At 40.2% G+C, this 18,294-nt stretch overlaps 1 protein-coding gene across 1 annotated transcript; it reads right to left on the bottom strand.

The window, feature by feature from the left end:
• Positions 1–221: 221 nt before the first annotated feature.
• Positions 222–2,610, bottom strand: LOC124306889 (3-ketodihydrosphingosine reductase). Its single transcript, XM_046768013.1, has 4 exons — positions 2,130–2,610; positions 1,261–1,690; positions 883–1,124; positions 222–749 (listed from the first exon to the last, which is right to left on the bottom strand). Exons 1-4 carry the CDS (start codon positions 2,244–2,246, stop codon positions 537–539), a joined length of 1,002 nt encoding a protein of 333 aa, XP_046623969.1. The 5' UTR covers positions 2,247–2,610; the 3' UTR covers positions 222–536.
• Positions 2,611–18,294: the final 15,684 nt, after the last annotated feature.

The following is an 18,294-nucleotide window of genomic DNA, read 5'->3' as shown; positions in this document are numbered from 1 at the left end:
TGTCGTATGTTGTGTAAAATCATGTGCCCGTCCAATTTTTAGCCAACTGATAGTAACATTATTATTTTGTAATGGCTTTTTTCAGATTTCAGTGAAAATTATCAGCGGCTAATCCCTAAATGTAGAATAGGTTCTCCAGATCGTGCAGTAGCAACTGCACTTAAACAGTCATAATAGCAAACCTGATGGTATTGAGGACTTGTTAAATTACACCATAAATATCAGAGAAAATAATTTTGTTTATTCATTGACGAAGTAGACACAAACATTTGTACCAATATAAAAAATACAGATAAATATATACTGTTTGACGAACCTATATTTTGTGCACTCTTTCTAAACGAGCCATAGTTTTGCGCAATATATCGGGTATGAATACACATATAATATAAAACTAATACAGTTTGTCTGTTAAAAATAAATACCTATCCCTTCGTAACAAGAAGGCGTTTCAAATTTTCAGTATCAATTATGCATTGTAAGAATCAAGAGAAAAACGGAACCAAGAGTTCATTTTCATTGGATACATGATATATTTACTCTGATTTCTTGTTTTTGTCACGATTCTTCATACAGTCTAAAATAATTTTTTGGAATGAAATTAGGTAGCAGGCTCCAACTAGTCTCAGTATTCCTGCCAGTAATGATTGCAGCAATAATTCGTAGATCGAAGAGAATGGGGACATCCCTGCGCAGAGTGTGACCAAGATGAAACCGTCTAGGCCTATCGTTGAGAAAAATTTCCCACTCTGTGTAAAAAGACGGAGATTAAACTGGGTGAAAGTGAGATCAAGGTGATCATTTTAAAAAATTTTCTTCAACTAAAATTTGTTCGCGATAAGAATGAGTTGTGATTGAAGAGATAAAACTAAAAATACTGACCAGAGAATCCTTCATCAGTTGCTCAGCAACGGCTTCAGGTGTGAAAAGCCCCGATCCTGCGGATATTAACTTAGTTTCCAAGGGCTTATTTTGTTCTTCAATTGAAAATCCTGGAGTGTCAGTATCTGGAGGGAAGGATAGTGTCACTGAAATATTATGGGGCGCCACTTCCATTGCCAGGCTTTCTGCCAAGCCTCGAAGGGCAAACTTTGTGCTCCCATATGCTGAGAAACCAAAGATACCTGTGGAACAAAAGAACAAAAGAAGATGATAACCGATGATTTTGTTTGAGACAATCAAAAATTTATACTGATTGGCTATTGAACTTTGAATTGCAATTGAAATGCCAATATTTTCCGCCGATTTTGAAGCACCTACCCAAGAGACCAGCTTGTGACGATGTCAGCACTATGATTCCTTCATTGGCACTCTTCATACGTGATATTACAGCCTTAATGCAATAATATGTTCCCATGAAATTGAGATTAATCATGTGTTTTAGATTGTCAACTGTAGTGTCTTCGATTTTTCCACAGATAGCTGTGCCTGCACAGTTAATCAGCATGTAGATGGGACCAATGGTGCGTTCGATGGTGTTGAAAGTTTTCTCAACATTTTCATAATTGCTTCCAATGTCTAAGGATACGCACTCCACCTTCTGCACATCTTTGTGTTTGCATGCCTGCAATATTTCGTGCTTGGCCGCTTCCAACTTTTTCAGGTCTCTTGCTATTATCGTGACGTGCGCTCCTCGACGAGCTGCGTCTATTGCAATACATTTTCCAATGCCGCTAGAGCCTCCGGTAACCTTTAACGCAATAAATAAAGTGAGTTATACAGAGTGATAATTACCTATTTTGAATTTCTTATCATTGATGTAGCATTGCTTTGTCATACTTCATATCATTAGCTACACATAATGTGTTATTCTTGTGAGATGTTTACTGTTTCCAATTATGCGCTTAAAACAAGCTTACATAGTATTTTGAAACCAATTAGTGAACCAATTACTGTTCAAAAAACAGAACTGAACGAAAACTGAGTTGACAATAAGTAGGTACAATGAAAATTTAAGAAGAATCAATACAACTGTAACATTTTCCGGCAACTTGCGAATGTCTCGGATGTGTTTCACAGTGAATATATTTACATTTTGTTTGATACGTTTCAAATGAGGTGTGGTAGGGACGACTACCAGTTGTTCTACAATCATCTATGTGATGATAAATAGATGCACTCAGACTTACCACGACATGTTTGTTTCTGATTTGCTTTTGCCGGCCGTACCAAAAGAACTGTTTGACAGCCAAGAGAACCACAGTCAGTACGAAAATTATCAAGCCAATTGACCAAAAGTGTCCCATCTTATGCGGATATGCGGATATCCTTATTCAAATTCTGGTGAAATATTGATAACACTGATGCTTACCCAGAGTAACAATAAATGAGCAAAAATACACCTAGGAATACCGCAATTTCATACGACAATCGACGAATTGCAAATCCGGCTTATCAATCTATTATCGCCAGCTTCACAAGCGTCTAATTCTGACAGCTTCACACTATCCACACCACCACTGCTGACCACTGCCTCTCCGCGGTCCACACCGACCTCGGACGATTTTCTTCTAACGCCGGCTAAGCTTAGAAAAGTGTGAAGATCAAGAGATAGGTAACAATCACGGAACATTAAAAAGGAGCACAATCTCTGACTACGAATATGGTGACATTTTTCACATAACATCCAGGTGGCGTTCCAGACGTGGTGAGAGAGAGATAGTCGTGTTTGAAGCTGGTACGATCCTGTCGCACTCACAGCGGCTTCCAGCGACTATCTCGCATAAAAACGTTGACCGCCAGGTCGGAACTGCAGATTATTCAGAGTTCAAGATACGAAATGATTTGAATATCTGGCTTCCACATAATTTTTATCTATACGAAAATGTAATCAACTTCTGAATTAATTTGTATATACGTCATTTATTCTACATATGATAGTATATCCATGACTATCCGGATTCATTTTATGATTGACACATACATGTTTACAAGTGTTTCAGTGATTTTGCTGTTGTAAGGATTTTTTTTTATACATTGTATGTGTGTAGAGTTCAGTGGGCAACCTGCCTCGCAGCCCTCGCAGCTACGCCTTAAGTTGGCAACAGTTGAATACTCGCGCCACTGCGGGGACTTACCTTTTCTTGGACTGGCAATGAAAGAAATTGAGTGCTCAATGCATTCGAACTAATGGGAATTTTGCTTTGAAATTTTGACCACATATTCTTGAATAGTTATACTAACGATTCATGCAATAAAAAAAAGACGATTTTTCGATCGGTTTAAACTGGTTTCCCCCCTTAACTTGATCTTCTTCCCGCTTTTCTTACCCCATACTTCTTGCTGTTTCTGCCGCCGCAGTCGTATCGCATTATTATTGATAATTGTGAAAGACGACGTTTGTGATGGAGGGTAGCGGAAAAATGTATGGAATAATCACAGAAAGTTATCTCACTTGGGAACTTTTTATTAACAGTCCACTACACAAGGCTACAACTGTTGCACGTGAGTTGCCCACTAGTCTATGGATATGAGAAGACACAGCGTTGAATATCCTTACGAACACAGTATCACGTAATGCGAGGCGGAAAATTTGAAAACAGAGTTGTAGCTGCGTTGCCAGAAGTATTGAGCCATGACTAAAGATAATAAACATATGTAAATACTGCTAGCCTGGGCTGTTCTTCGTAGTGCTTTGCCTGGTCTGACTAGGATTAGAGGTGATTCTACTGTAAAATCGAGCCGCAATTGCAGAATGATGCAATTCGTATGTGGTTAACAGTCTTCATACATTTTTAGTGAATGATGCAAGTACGAGTCTTAAAACGTTTAGGCTAGGTAAAAAAAATTGCTAAGTTGCTAAGTGCAAGCCCTTGAAAAGTTCGTTCAGTTGAAATATATCTATATATCATGACTAAAGGTTGTCCCAGCAGACAGCCACGGATACCGACTCGCCCATGGGGGTTACGACGTTATTTGATTCGGTACAGGGGAAAATTTCTATACGACAGATCGCCGTACCATCCCTCACCTACTGTTGACGAGCTTCAAAATGCCCCATTTCTGGATGTTTTTGGCAATCGTCTTAAGTCAACGTTAAGGATGATGAGGAATCGGCAGGAAAGACAAGGTGCATATGTCTTGTATGAAATGTGAATACTAAAATCATTATACATCGTATCATATCATCATACATCACATCATACATCATCATACATCACATCATACATCATCATACATAGTATTAAAGTTCGAAACCAATGTTTGGATGCTCGGATGTTCACAAAATGACGTCACCCAAATTTTTTTTCCCTCGACGTCATCGATCCATAGCAATCGTCGACCGCCAAAATTCCTCAGTCTGGAAACAACCGCGCAGTAGAGCGGACGGTTGAGAATCGCGCTCCGCAGATTTCGAGTACCGTGTTCTTTACCTCCTGGATTCTGCGGTCCGGGTCCGCTTCTTGGTGCAACTCGACTTCCAGGACAAGGGCTCCGTAGTTCTGGCTATCCAGGTCCTTGATCCGGTGACTTTTGACCTTTAGGACTAATTTTCCGTAGTTCGGGCTGTTCAGGTCGTCCACCTGATGGATCTTGACGTCCAGAAAAAGCACTCCGTAGTTCTGGCTGTCCAAGTTCTTAACGTGGTGACCGTCGACCTAGCGCTCCGTGGTTCCTGTTTCATGTTTACGATGAATTATTTCAATTCATTTTTTTGCGCAAGCTCAAATTCAGTAGCTCTCATTGCGCTAATAAAATTTCTACAATTTTTTATAATTTTCTCATAATCCCCTTGTTAAAATGTGTCAATACAGAAATTATAATAATCCTTACACAATACTTTTGATGTGTTTTGATACTGGAAATATTTCTTAGTATTCGAGGTATACCCCGAAGTGGTTGTTTTTGGTTGTTGGAGGTGGTTGGAGGTGGACGAGGAGGAGGACGAGAAAGAGGAGGAGAACAAGGTGGACGAGGAGGACGAGGATTTGTGCTCGGTGAGTAAAACATTATAATATTTGATAACAATTGTAATTATATTTCATCTGAAATATTTCAAACTTGTCACGTTTACAATAAAATATTTCAATTCATTTTTCGCGCAAGCACATATTCAGTAGCTATAAATGCGCTAATAAAACTTATTACATTATTAATCGGATAATTAATTCTATTAATCCTTACATAATATTTTTGCTGAGTTCTTATACTAAAAATATTTATTACTATTCAAGGTATAACCTGAGGTGGTTATTGGTGGTTATTGGTGGTTGTTGGGGGCGGTTGGCGGTGGTCGGAGGTGGACGAGGAGGAGGACGAGAAAGATGAGGAAAACAAGGTGGACGAGGAGGACGAGGATTTGTGCTCGGTGAGTAAAACACTTTTATAATATTTGATGGCAATTGTAATTATATTTCATCTAAAATATTTCAAACTTGTCATGTTTACAATAAAATATTTCAATTCATTTCTCGCGCAAGCACATATTCAGTAGCTATAAATGTGCTAGTGAAGTTTATTCTACTATCAATTATTTAATTATATTAATCCTTACACAATATTTATGATGTGTTCTTATACTGAAAATATTTATTACTATTTAAGGTATTACCCGAGGTGGTCATCAGTGGTTGTTGGAGGTGGTCGGAGATGGACAAGGCGGAGGACGAGGAAGACGAGGAGAACAAGGTGAACGAGGATTTGTGCACGGTGAGTAAAACAGTTTGATAATATTTAATGACAATTGTAATTATATTTCGTCTACAAGTTTTCAAATTTGTCATGTTTACAATAAATTATTTCAATTCACTTTTGTAAGTATTTATGAATATACCATCTATGAATATTCATTGTTGGTACATAAGGTCTGGCAACGTACCTACTTTCTGTAAGAGATGTTGAAGATTTTCAACATAATTATGTTTCAGTTCTGTGCCCCACCTAGTGATCCACTAGTACATATCCTCCGACGTGACATCGCTGTGCTACGTATAAAGAAGAAAAGATTTATTAGGATGCGAATTGCTCCTCTCTTCTTGCCATTGTGCTTTCAGCCATTGTTGTGCTGTGTGTTTAAAATTTAGAACAGTATATAATATAGAATAACAGGTACAGCTACGAATATAGCACTACAATAAATCTTATAGAAATGAGGTCTCATTGAGATTTCTCTGTATTTATAACTCGACGCGAGAAGGCAAAAATCAATGTAATGCCATCCGTAAAGTAATTGGACTCGTATTTGCACTACGAGAACTCGTTGGGCATTTTGCGGTGAAATTTGAAAAATTGTTGTACAAGAAATTAAATAACTATAAAAATGGATAAAAAATATTATCTCTAATAGTGAATGTAGCTAATACAGCTTTAACCGTATATTGATTATGCTAATGATCTATTGTGACAAGATCGGAATTAGATAAGCTCTCTAAATACTCTTTTCTAGACTATTAATTTATATCATGTATATGTAAATGTATATTTCTTCAGTTTATACAATCACTGCTCTAGGATTAACCTTGCCACGTTTTATGGTGCGCTTGTGTAATTTGTATATTATTAACCTTACGTTTTACTCTATTTGCGACAAGTTGTGAGTGTTTCTAATTTCTTGGCAATTATTTATGTACATGTATGTGTATATATGTATATACACATGCATAAGTATACATATACATATTTTTTAACTAGATATACATATATTTAAAACTAGATTTTTACAATAAACACAGAGGATTTAGTATATTCACATACGGATTTCTGTGTAAAGGTATACTTGAACTAAAATATCCTTATCTCTAATACGGAGTTCTTCGTAATTCGCATTTGTTCTTGTAACCCAATGTCCTACATACGATGGCAAAAATCTAGAACCAACTTAACTGAGTCTCAAAGCCCTGTTAATTAACATAAAAGCAGCTATTTGATAGAAATTATAGTTTATAGTTTACACAGCCCATTGCATGATATTTCATTATAAATACATATGTTTCAATGTATTTAGGAATAATTTATCAAATATACAGAGGTCATGTGCATATAATAAATGAATTGATTCGACCGAAGTTTGATGTATTCATTGGAGCTTCAACAATAAATTTAAGCTTCGTTACCTCTTTTGTTTTATTATGGATAATCAAAAACATTTCCGACTATTCGTGCTGTGGAAGCATGGGGATTAAACCAAATGTAGCAAGAGATTAGAAACAGTGTATGTAGAGTACGGGTATTTTTCTAACAATGCAAACACGTGCCGCTAGCTTAGTTTTGACATATCTAGAATACCACGCCTTGCGAATTAGCTTACCAGACAGAGATGAATGATGAATTTTAAGGACTGCATTATCGTTGTTGAATACTCTATGCCTCATGGGAAACGAAAATCTGTAACGATAAAATTGATGCACCGGATCATCGTCGACTTTGACTTTTGAAATGTCCTACCATTTCCGAACACCTCCAACCATCCTATTTACCTATATTACTAGATTAGCTATTGTATGAAAAGAGAAGAATTATTCACTTCGAAATGGGATTCTATTCGACGCGCGCTCGATGTATTCCATAACATTAGTATTCATAATTATTTCAACAACTTTTCATTTGCTCTCTCGATCTTGAATTTTCGTAGGCATATAATCAAAACGCTGTTCTAGCTAGTCGAGAGTGAAGTATCTACGTTGGGTAGAGAAGCAAAATTGTTTTTCGAAAAGTATTCGGATGGAAAAAAATTCAGAGTAACTGTAATACATCTCGGATGCGCTAATTTTGAACGAGATGAAATGGATGCTTCGTATATGAGACAGTATTTAACGCTGCGTAGTGATTTAAAGACCTAAAAAGATGATAGGGAGAGAAAGAACGAAGCTTCTTAACACTTCGAGTGTATTTTAACACACATTTGAAAGATACGAGCAAAATTTTTCATCATCCAACTGTCGCACAACGGCAGCGTTATCAGCTGACCCGTTAAGTGAAGGATATATCTTCAGTCAACGGCTGACCATCGAAGGGCCTGGCCGCTTGAGTCTGGAATCGGAAGGAAAGACAAGGTGCATATTTCTTGTATGAAATGTGAAGACTAAAATCATTATACATCGTATCATATCATCATACATCATACATCATCATACATCACATCATACATCATCATACCTAGTATTACAGTTCGAAACCAAAGTTTGAATTTTCGGATGTTCGGAAAGTGACGTCACCAATCTAAAATCGGCTAGCCGAGTTCCTCAGTCTGGTAACAACCGCGCAGTAGAGCGGACGGTTGAGAGTCGCGCTCCGCAAACTTCGAGTACCGGGTTCTCAACCTCCCGGATCCCGCGCTTCGGGTCCGCTACGTATTTCGAGTACCGGGTTCTCAACCTCCCGGATCCCGCGCTTCGGGTCCGCTACGCGGTGAAACTCGACTTCCAGGATAAGCGCTCCGTGGTTCCTGGTTCATGTTTACAATAAACTATTTCAATTCGTTTTTCGCGCAACCCCAAATTCGGTACCTGTCAGTCCGCTGATAAAATTTCTCGACTTCCAGGATAAGCGCTCCGTGGTTCCTCGTTCATGTTTACAATAAATTATTTCAATTCGTTTTTCGCGCAACCCCAAATTCGGTACCTGTCAGTCCGCTGATAAAATTTCTCGACTTCCAGGATAAGCGCTCCGTGGTTCCTGGTTCATGTTTACAATAAACTATTTCAATTCGTTTTTCGCGCAACCCCAAATTCGGTAGCTGTCAGTCCGCTAATAAAATTTCTCGACTTCCAGGATAAGCGCTCCGTGGTTCCTCGTTCATGTTTACAATAAATTATTTCAATTCGTTTTTCGCGCAACCCCAAATTCGGCAGCTGTCAGTCCGCTAATAAAATTTCTCGACTTCCAGGATAAGCGCTCCGTGGTTCCTCGTTCATGTTTACAATAAATTATTTCAATTCGTTTTTCGCGCAACCCCAAATTCGGCAGCTGTCAGTCCGCTGATAAAATTTCTCGACTTCCAGGATAAGCGCTCCGTGGTTCCTCGTTCATGTTTACAATAAATTATTTCAATTCGTTTTTCGCGCAACCCCAAATTCGGTACCTGTCAGTCCGCTGATAAAATTTCTCGACTTCCAGGATAAGCGCTCCGTGGTTCCTCGTTCATGTTTACAATAAATTATTTCAATTCGTTTTTCGCGCAACCCCAAATTCGGTAGCTGTCAGTCCGCTAATAAAATTTCTCGACTTCCAGGATAAGCGCTCCGTGGTTCCTCGTTCATGTTTACAATAAATTATTTCAATTCGTTTTTCGCGCAACCCCAAATTCGGTACCTGTCAGTCCGCTGATAAAATTTCTCGACTTCCAGGATAAGCGCTCCGTGGTTCCTCGTTCATGTTTACAATAAATTATTTCAATTCGTTTTTCGCGCAACCCCAAATTCGGTACCTGTCAGTCCGCTGATAAAATTTCTCGACTTCCAGGATAAGCGCTCCGTGGTTCCTCGTTCATGTTTACAATAAATTATTTCAATTCGTTTTTCGCGCAACCCCAAATTCGGTAGCTGTCAGTCCGCTAATAAAATTTCTCGACTTCCAGGATAAGCGCTCCGTGGTTCCTCGTTCATGTTTACAATAAATTATTTCAATTCGTTTTTCGCGCAACCCCAAATTCGGTACCTGTCAGTCCGCTGATAAAATTTCTCGACTTCCAGGATAAGCGCTCCGTGGTTCCTCGTTCATGTTTACAATAAATTATTTCAATTCGTTTTTCGCGCAACCCCAAATTCGGTACCTGTCAGTCCGCTGATAAAATTTCTCGACTTCCAGGATAAGCGCTCCGTGGTTCCTCGTTCATGTTTACAATAAATTATTTCAATTCGTTTTTCGCGCAACCCCAAATTCGGTAGCTGTCAGTCCGCTAATAAAATTTCTCGACTTCCAGGATAAGCGCTCCGTGGTTCCTCGTTCATGTTTACAATAAATTATTTCAATTCGTTTTTCGCGCAACCCCAAATTCGGTACCTGTCAGTCCGCTGATAAAATTTCTCGACTTCCAGGATAAGCGCTCCGTGGTTCCTCGTTCATGTTTACAATAAATTATTTCAATTCGTTTTTCGCGCAACCCCAAATTCGGTAGCTGTCAGTCCGCTAATAAAATTTCTCGACTTCCAGGATAAGCGCTCCGTGGTTCCTCGTTCATGTTTACAATAAATTATTTTTTAATTCGTTTTTCGCGCAACCCCAAATTCGGTACCTGTCAGTCCGCTGATAAAATTTCTCGACTTCCAGGATAAGCCCTCCGTGGTTCCTCGTTCATGTTTACAATAAATTATTTCAATTCGTTTTTCGCGCAACCCCAAATTCGGTACCTGTCAGTCCGCTGATAAAATTTCTCGACTTCCAGGATAAGCGCTCCGTGGTTCCTCGTTCATGTTTACAATAAATTATTTCAATTCGTTTTTCGCGCAACCCCAAATTCGGTACCTGTCAGTCCGCTGATAAAATTTCTCGACTTCCAGGATAAGCGCTCCGTGGTTCCTCGTTCATGTTTACAATAAATTATTTCAATTCGTTTTTCGCGCAACCCCAAATTCGGTAGCTGTCAGTCCGCTAATAAAATTTCTCGACTTCCAGGATAAGCGCTCCGTGGTTCCTCGTTCATGTTTACAATAAATTATTTCAATTCGTTTTTCGCGCAACCCCAAATTCGGTACCTGTCAGTCCGCTGATAAAATTTCTCGACTTCCAGGATAAGCGCTCCGTGGTTCCTCGTTCATGTTTACAATAAATTATTTCAATTCGTTTTTCGCGCAACCCCAAATTCGGTACCTGTCAGTCCGCTGATAAAATTTCTCGACTTCCAGGATAAGCGCTCCGTGGTTCCTCGTTCATGTTTACAATAAATTATTTCAATTCGTTTTTCGCGCAACCCCAAATTCGGTACCTGTCAGTCCGCTGATAAAATTTCTCGACTTCCAGGATAAGCGCTCCGTGGTTCCTCGTTCATGTTTACAATAAATCATTTCAATTCGTTTTTCGCGCAACCCCAAATTCGGTACCTGTCAGTCCGCTGATAAAATTTCTCGACTTCCAGGATAAGCCCTCCGTGGTTCCTCGTTCATGTTTACAATAAATTATTTCAATTCGTTTTTCGCGCAACCCCAAATTCGGTACCTGTCAGTCCGCTGATAAAATTTCTCGACTTCCAGGATAAGCCCTCCGTGGTTCCTCGTTCATGTTCACAATAAATTATTTCAATTCGTTTTTCGCGCAACCCCAAATTCCGCAGCTGTCGGTGCGCTAATAAAATTTCTGTAACTTTACAATCTTCTCATAATCTTTTTGGTAAAATATGTCGATAAAAAAATTATATCAAACCTGACACATTATTTTTGATTTGTTCTCACGCTGAAAATATTTATTAGTATTCGAGGTATAACCTGAGGTGGTTGAAGGTGGTCGGAGGTGGACGAGGAGGAGGACCAGGAGGACGAGGATTTGTGCTGGGTGAGTAAAACACTTTTATAATATTTGGTGGCAATTGTAATTATATTTCATCTGAAATATTACAAACTTGTCACGTTTACAATAAATTATTTCAATTCATTTTTCGTGCAAGCACATATTCAGTAGCTATGAATAATCTTATACAATTTATTACATTATTAATTAATTAATTAATATTCTTATAACATTTAATGGCAATTGTAATTATATTTCATCTGAAATATCACAAACTTGTCACGTTTACAATAAATTATTTCAATTCATTTTTCGTGCAAGCACATATTCGGTAGCATGAATAATCTTGTACAATTTATTATATTATTAATTAATTGATTAATTACATTTATCCTTACACAATATGTTTGATGTGTTCCTATACTAAAAATATTCATTACTATTCCAGGTATCACCCGAGGTGTTCGGAGGCGGACGAGGAGGAGGACGAGCTGGACGAGGAGGAGGCGGGGTGGGTCGTGGGAGAGGACCTCTCCTCTCCTCAGAGGAGAGGAGGGGGAGGGGCAGGGAAGGGGAAGAGGTGGGAGGGGAGGGGGAAGGGACGGGACGGGACGGGACGGGAAGGGAAGGGGGAGAGGTGGCGGGGAGGGGGAAGGAAGGGATGGGAAGGGAAGGGGGGGTGGCGGGGTGGGGGGCGGGGGAGGGAGGGAGGGAGGGAGGGCGGGTGGGCGGGAGGGAGGGAGGGTGGGAAGGAGGGCGGGCGGGTGGGCGGGAGGGACGGCGGGGGGGGGGGGTGCTGCTGCTCTATTCAGTCTAACGGGCTCGCATCGACATCCGTCCTCCACTCTCTCCCTCCCGCCCACCCGCCCGCCCTCCCTCCCGCCCACCCGCCCGCCCTCCCTCCCTCCCTCCCGCCCTCCCTCCCTCCCTCCCCCGCCCCCCCACCCCGCCACCCCCCCACCCCTTCCCATCCCTTCCTTCCCCCTCCCCGCCACCTCTCCCCCTTCCCTTCCCGTCCCGTCCCTTCCCCCTCCCCTCCCACCTCTTCCCCTTCCCTGCCCCTCCCCCTCCTCTCCTCTGAGGAGAGGAGAGGTCCTCTTCCACGACCCACCCCGCCTCCTCCTCGTCCACCTGGTTCTCCTCCTCGTCCAGCTCGTCCTCCTCCTCGTCCGCCTCCGAACACCTCGGGTGATACCTGGAATAGTAATGAATATTTTTAGTATAGGAACACATCAAACATATTGTGTAAGGATAAATGTAATTAATCAATTAATTAATAATATAATAAATTGTACAAGATTATTCATGCTACCGAATATGTGCTTGCACGAAAAATGAATTGAAATAATTTATTGTAAACGTGACAAGTTTGTAATATTTCAGATGAAATATAATTACAATTGCCATCAAATATTATAAAAGTGTTTTACTCACCCAGCACAAATCCTCGTCCTCCTGGTCCTCCTCCTCGTCCACCTCCGACCACCTTCAACCACCTCAGGTTATACCTCGAATACTAATAAATATTTTCAGCGTGAGAACAAATCAAAAATAATGTGTAAGGTTTGATATAATTTTTTTATCGACATATTTTACCAAAAAGATTATGAGAAGATTGTAAAGTTATAGAAATTTTATTAGCGCACCGACAGCTGCGGAATTTGGGGTTGCGCGAAAAACGAATTGAAATAATTTATTGTAAACATGAACGAGGAACCACGGAGCGCTTATCCTGGAAGTCGAGAAATTTTATCAGCGGACTGACAGGTACCGAATTTGGGGTTGCGCGAAAAACGAATTGAAATAATTTATTGTAAACATGAACGAGGAACCACGGAGCGCTTATCCTGGAAGTCGAGAAATTTTATCAGCGGACTGACAGGTACCGAATTTGGGGTTGCGCGAAAAACGAATTGAAATAATTTATTGTAAACATGAACGAGGAACCACGGAGCGCTTATCCTGGAAGTCGAGAAATTTTATTAGCGGACTGACAGCTACCGAATTTGGGGTTGCGCGAAAAACGAATTGAAATAATTTATTGTAAACATGAACGAGGAACCACGGAGCGCTTATCCTGGAAGTCGAGAAATTTTATCAGCGGACTGACAGGTACCGAATTTGGGGTTGCGCGAAAAACGAATTGAAATAATTTATTGTAAACATGAACGAGGAACCACGGAGCGCTTATCCTGGAAGTCGAGAAATTTTATCAGCGGACTGACAGGTACCGAATTTGGGGTTGCGCGAAAAACGAATTGAAATAATTTATTGTAAACATGAACGAGGAACCACGGAGCGCTTATCCTGGAAGTCGAGAAATTTTATCAGCGGACTGACAGGTACCGAATTTGGGGTTGCGCGAAAAACGAATTGAAATAATTTATTGTAAACATGAACGAGGAACCACGGAGCGCTTATCCTGGAAGTCGAGAAATTTTATTAGCGGACTGACAGCTACCGAATTTGGGGTTGCGCGAAAAACGAATTGAAATAATTTATTGTAAACATGAACGAGGAACCACGGAGCGCTCATCCTGGAAGTCGAGAAATTTTATCAGCGGACTGACAGGTACCGAATTTGGGGTTGCGCGAAAAACGAATTGAAATAATTTATTGTAAACATGAACGAGGAACCACGGAGCGCTTATCCTGGAAGTCGAGAAATTTTATCAGCGGACTGACAGATACCGAATTTGGGGTTGCGCGAAAAACGAATTGAAATAATTTATTGTAAACATGAACGAGGAACCACGGAGCGCTTATCCTGGAAGTCGAGAAATTTTATCAGCGGACTGACAGGTACCGAATTTGGGGTTGCGCGAAAAACGAATTGAAATAATTTATTGTAAACATGAACGAGGAACCACGGAGCGCTTATCCTGGAAGTCGAGAAATTTTATTAGCGGACTGACAGCTACCGAATTTGGGGTTGCGCGAAAAACGAATTGAAATAATTTATTGTAAACATGAACGAGGAACCACGGAGCGCTTATCCTGGAAGTCGAGAAATTTTATCAGCGGACTGACAGGTACCGAATTTGGGGTTGCGCGAAAAACGAATTGAAATAATTTATTGTAAACATGAACGAGGAACCACGGAGCGCTTATCCTGGAAGTCGAGAAATTTTATCAGCGGACTGACAGGTACCGAATTTGGGGTTGCGCGAAAAACGAATTGAAATAATTTATTGTAAACATGAACGAGGAACCACGGAGCGCTTATCCTGGAAGTCGAGAAATTTTATTAGCGGACTGACAGCTACCGAATTTGGGGTTGCGCGAAAAACGAATTGAAATAATTTATTGTAAACATGAACGAGGAACCACGGAGCGCTTATCCTGGAAGTCGAGAAATTTTATCAGCGGACTGACAGGTACCGAATTTGGGGTTGCGCGAAAAACGAATTGAAATAATTTATTGTAAACATGAACGAGGAACCACGGAGCGCTTATCCTGGAAGTCGAGAAATTTTATCAGCGGACTGACAGGTACCGAATTTGGGGTTGCGCGAAAAACGAATTGAAATAATTTATTGTAAACATGAACGAGGAACCACGGAGCGCTTATCCTGGAAGTCGAGAAATTTTATCAGCGGACTGACAGATACCGAATTTGGGGTTGCGCGAAAAACGAATTGAAATAATTTATTGTAAACATGAACGAGGAACCACGGAGCGCTTATCCTGGAAGTCGAGAAATTTTATCAGCGGACTGACAGGTACCGAATTTGGGGTTGCGCGAAAAACGAATTGAAATAATTTATTGTAAACATGAACGAGGAACCACGGAGCGCTTATCCTGGAAGTCGAGAAATTTTATTAGCGGACTGACAGCTACCGAATTTGGGGTTGCGCGAAAAACGAATTGAAATAATTTATTGTAAACATGAACGAGGAACCACGGAGCGCTTATCCTGGAAGTCGAGAAATTTTATCAGCGGACTGACAGGTACCGAATTTGGGGTTGCGCGAAAAACGAATTGAAATAATTTATTGTAAACATGAACGAGGAACCACGGAGCGCTTATCCTGGAAGTCGAGAAATTTTATCAGCGGACTGACAGGTACCGAATTTGGGGTTGCGCGAAAAACGAATTGAAATAATTTATTGTAAACATGAACGAGGAACCACGGAGCGCTTATCCTGGAAGTCGAGAAATTTTATTAGCGGACTGACAGCTACCGAATTTGGGGTTGCGCGAAAAACGAATTGAAATAATTTATTGTAAACATGAACGAGGAACCACGGAGCGCTTATCCTGGAAGTCGAGAAATTTTATCAGCGGACTGACAGGTACCGAATTTGGGGTTGCGCGAAAAACGAATTGAAATAATTTATTGTAAACATGAACGAGGAACCACGGAGCGCTTATCCTGGAAGTCGAGAAATTTTATCAGCGGACTGACAGCTGCCGAATTTGGGGTTGCGCGAAAAACGAATTGAAATAATTTATTGTAAACATGAACGAGGAACCACGGAGCGCTTATCCTGGAAGTCGAGAAATTTTATTAGCGGACTGACAGCTGCCGAATTTGGGGTTGCGCGAAAAACGAATTGAAATAATTTATTGTAAACATGAACGAGGAACCACGGAGCGCTTATCCTGGAAGTCGAGAAATTTTATTAGCGGACTGACAGCTACCGAATTTGGGGTTGCGCGAAAAACGAATTGAAATAATTTATTGTAAACATGAACGAGGAACCACGGAGCGCTTATCCTGGAAGTCGAGAAATTTTATCAGCGGACTGACAGGTACCGAATTTGGGGTTGCGCGAAAAACGAATTGAAATAATTCATTGTAAACATGAACGAGGAACCACGGAGCGCTTATCCTGGAAGTCGAGAAATTTTATCAGCGGACTGACAGGTACCGAATTTGGGGTTGCGCGAAAAACGAATTGAAATAATTTATTGTAAACATGAACGAGGAACCACGGAGCGCTTATCCTGGAAGTCGAGAAATTTTATTAGCGGACTGACAGCTACCGAATTTGGGGTTGCGCGAAAAACGAATTGAAATAATTTATTGTAAACATGAACGAGGAACCACGGAGCGCTTATCCTGGAAGTCGAGAAATTTTATCAGCGGACTGACAGGTACCGAATTTGGGGTTGCGCGAAAAACGAATTGAAATAGTTTATTGTAAACATGAACCAGGAACCACGGAGCGCTTATCCTGGAAGTCGAGTTTCACCGCGTAGCGGACCCGAAGCGCGGGATCCGGGAGGTTGAGAACCCGGTACTCGAAGTTTGCGGAGCGCGACTCTCAACCGTCCGCTCTACTGCGCGGTTGTTACCAGACTGAGGAACTCGGCTAGCCGATTTTAGATTGGTGACGTCACTTTCCGAACATCCGAAAATTCAAACTTTGGTTTCGAACTGTAATACTAGGTATGATGATGTATGATGTGATGTATGATGATGTATGATGTATGATGATATGATACGATGTATAATGATTTTAGTCTTCACATTTCATACAAGAAATATGCACCTTGTCTTTCCTTCCGATTCCAGACTCAAGCGGCCAGGCCCTTCGATGGTCAGCCGTTGACTGAAGATATATCCTTCACTTAACGGGTCAGCTGATAACGCTGCCGTTGTGCGACAGTTGGATGATGAAAAATTTTGCTCGTATCTTTCAAATGTGTGTTAAAATACACTCGAAGTGTTAAGAAGCTTCGTTCTTTCTCTCCCTATCATCTTTTTAGGTCTTTAAATCACTACGCAGCGTTAAATACTGTCTCATATACGAAGCATCCATTTCATCTCGTTCAAAATTAGCGCATCCGAGATGTATTACAGTTACTCTGAATTTTTTTCCATCCGAATACTTTTCGAAAAACAATTTTGCTTCTCTACCCAACGTAGATACTTCACTCTCGACTAGCTAGAACAGCGTTTTGATTATATGCCTACGAAAATTCAAGATCGAGAGAGCAAATGAAAAGTTGTTGAAATAATTATGAATACTAATGTTATGGAATACATCGAGCGCGCGTCGAATAGAATCCCATTTCGAAGTGAATAATTCTTCTCTTTTCATACAATAGCTAATCTAGTAATATAGGTAAATAGGATGGTTGGAGGTGTTCGGAAATGGTAGGACATTTCAAAAGTCAAAGTCGACGATGATCCGGTGCATCAATTTTATCGTTACAGATTTTCGTTTCCCATGAGGCATAGAGTATTCAACAACGATAATGCAGTCCTTAAAATTCATCATTCATCTCTGTCTGGTAAGCTAATTCGCAAGGCGTGGTATTCTAGATATGTCAAAACTAAGCTAGCGGCACGTGTTTGCATTGTTAGAAAAATACCCGTACTCTACATACACTGTTTCTAATCTCTTGCTACATTTGGTTTAATCCCCATGCTTCCACAGCACGAATAGTCGGAAATGTTTTTGATTATCCATAATAAAACAAAAGAGGTAACGAAGCTTAAATTTATTGTTGAAGCTCCAATGAATACATCAAACTTCGGTCGAATCAATTCATTTATTATATGCACATGACCTCTGTATATTTGATAAATTATTCCTAAATACATTGAAACATATGTATTTATAATGAAATATCATGCAATGGGCTGTGTAAACTATAAACTATAATTTCTATCAAATAGCTGCTTTTATGTTAATTAACAGGGCTTTGAGACTCAGTTAAGTTGGTTCTAGATTTTTGCCATCGTATGTAGGACATTGGGTTACAAGAACAAATGCGAATTACGAAGAACTCCGTATTAGAGATAAGGATATTTTAGTTCAAGTATACCTTTACACAGAAATCCGTATGTGAATATACTAAATCCTCTGTGTTTATTGTAAAAATCTAGTTTTAAATATATGTATATCTAGTTAAAAAATATGTATATGTATACTTATGCATGTGTATATACATATATACA

Source organism: Neodiprion virginianus, chromosome 6, assembly GCF_021901495.1.
Source record: "Neodiprion virginianus isolate iyNeoVirg1 chromosome 6, iyNeoVirg1.1, whole genome shotgun sequence".
Taxonomy (NCBI): Eukaryota; Metazoa; Arthropoda; class Insecta; order Hymenoptera; family Diprionidae; genus Neodiprion; species Neodiprion virginianus.
This window is presented reverse-complemented; position numbering and strand designations above follow the sequence as displayed.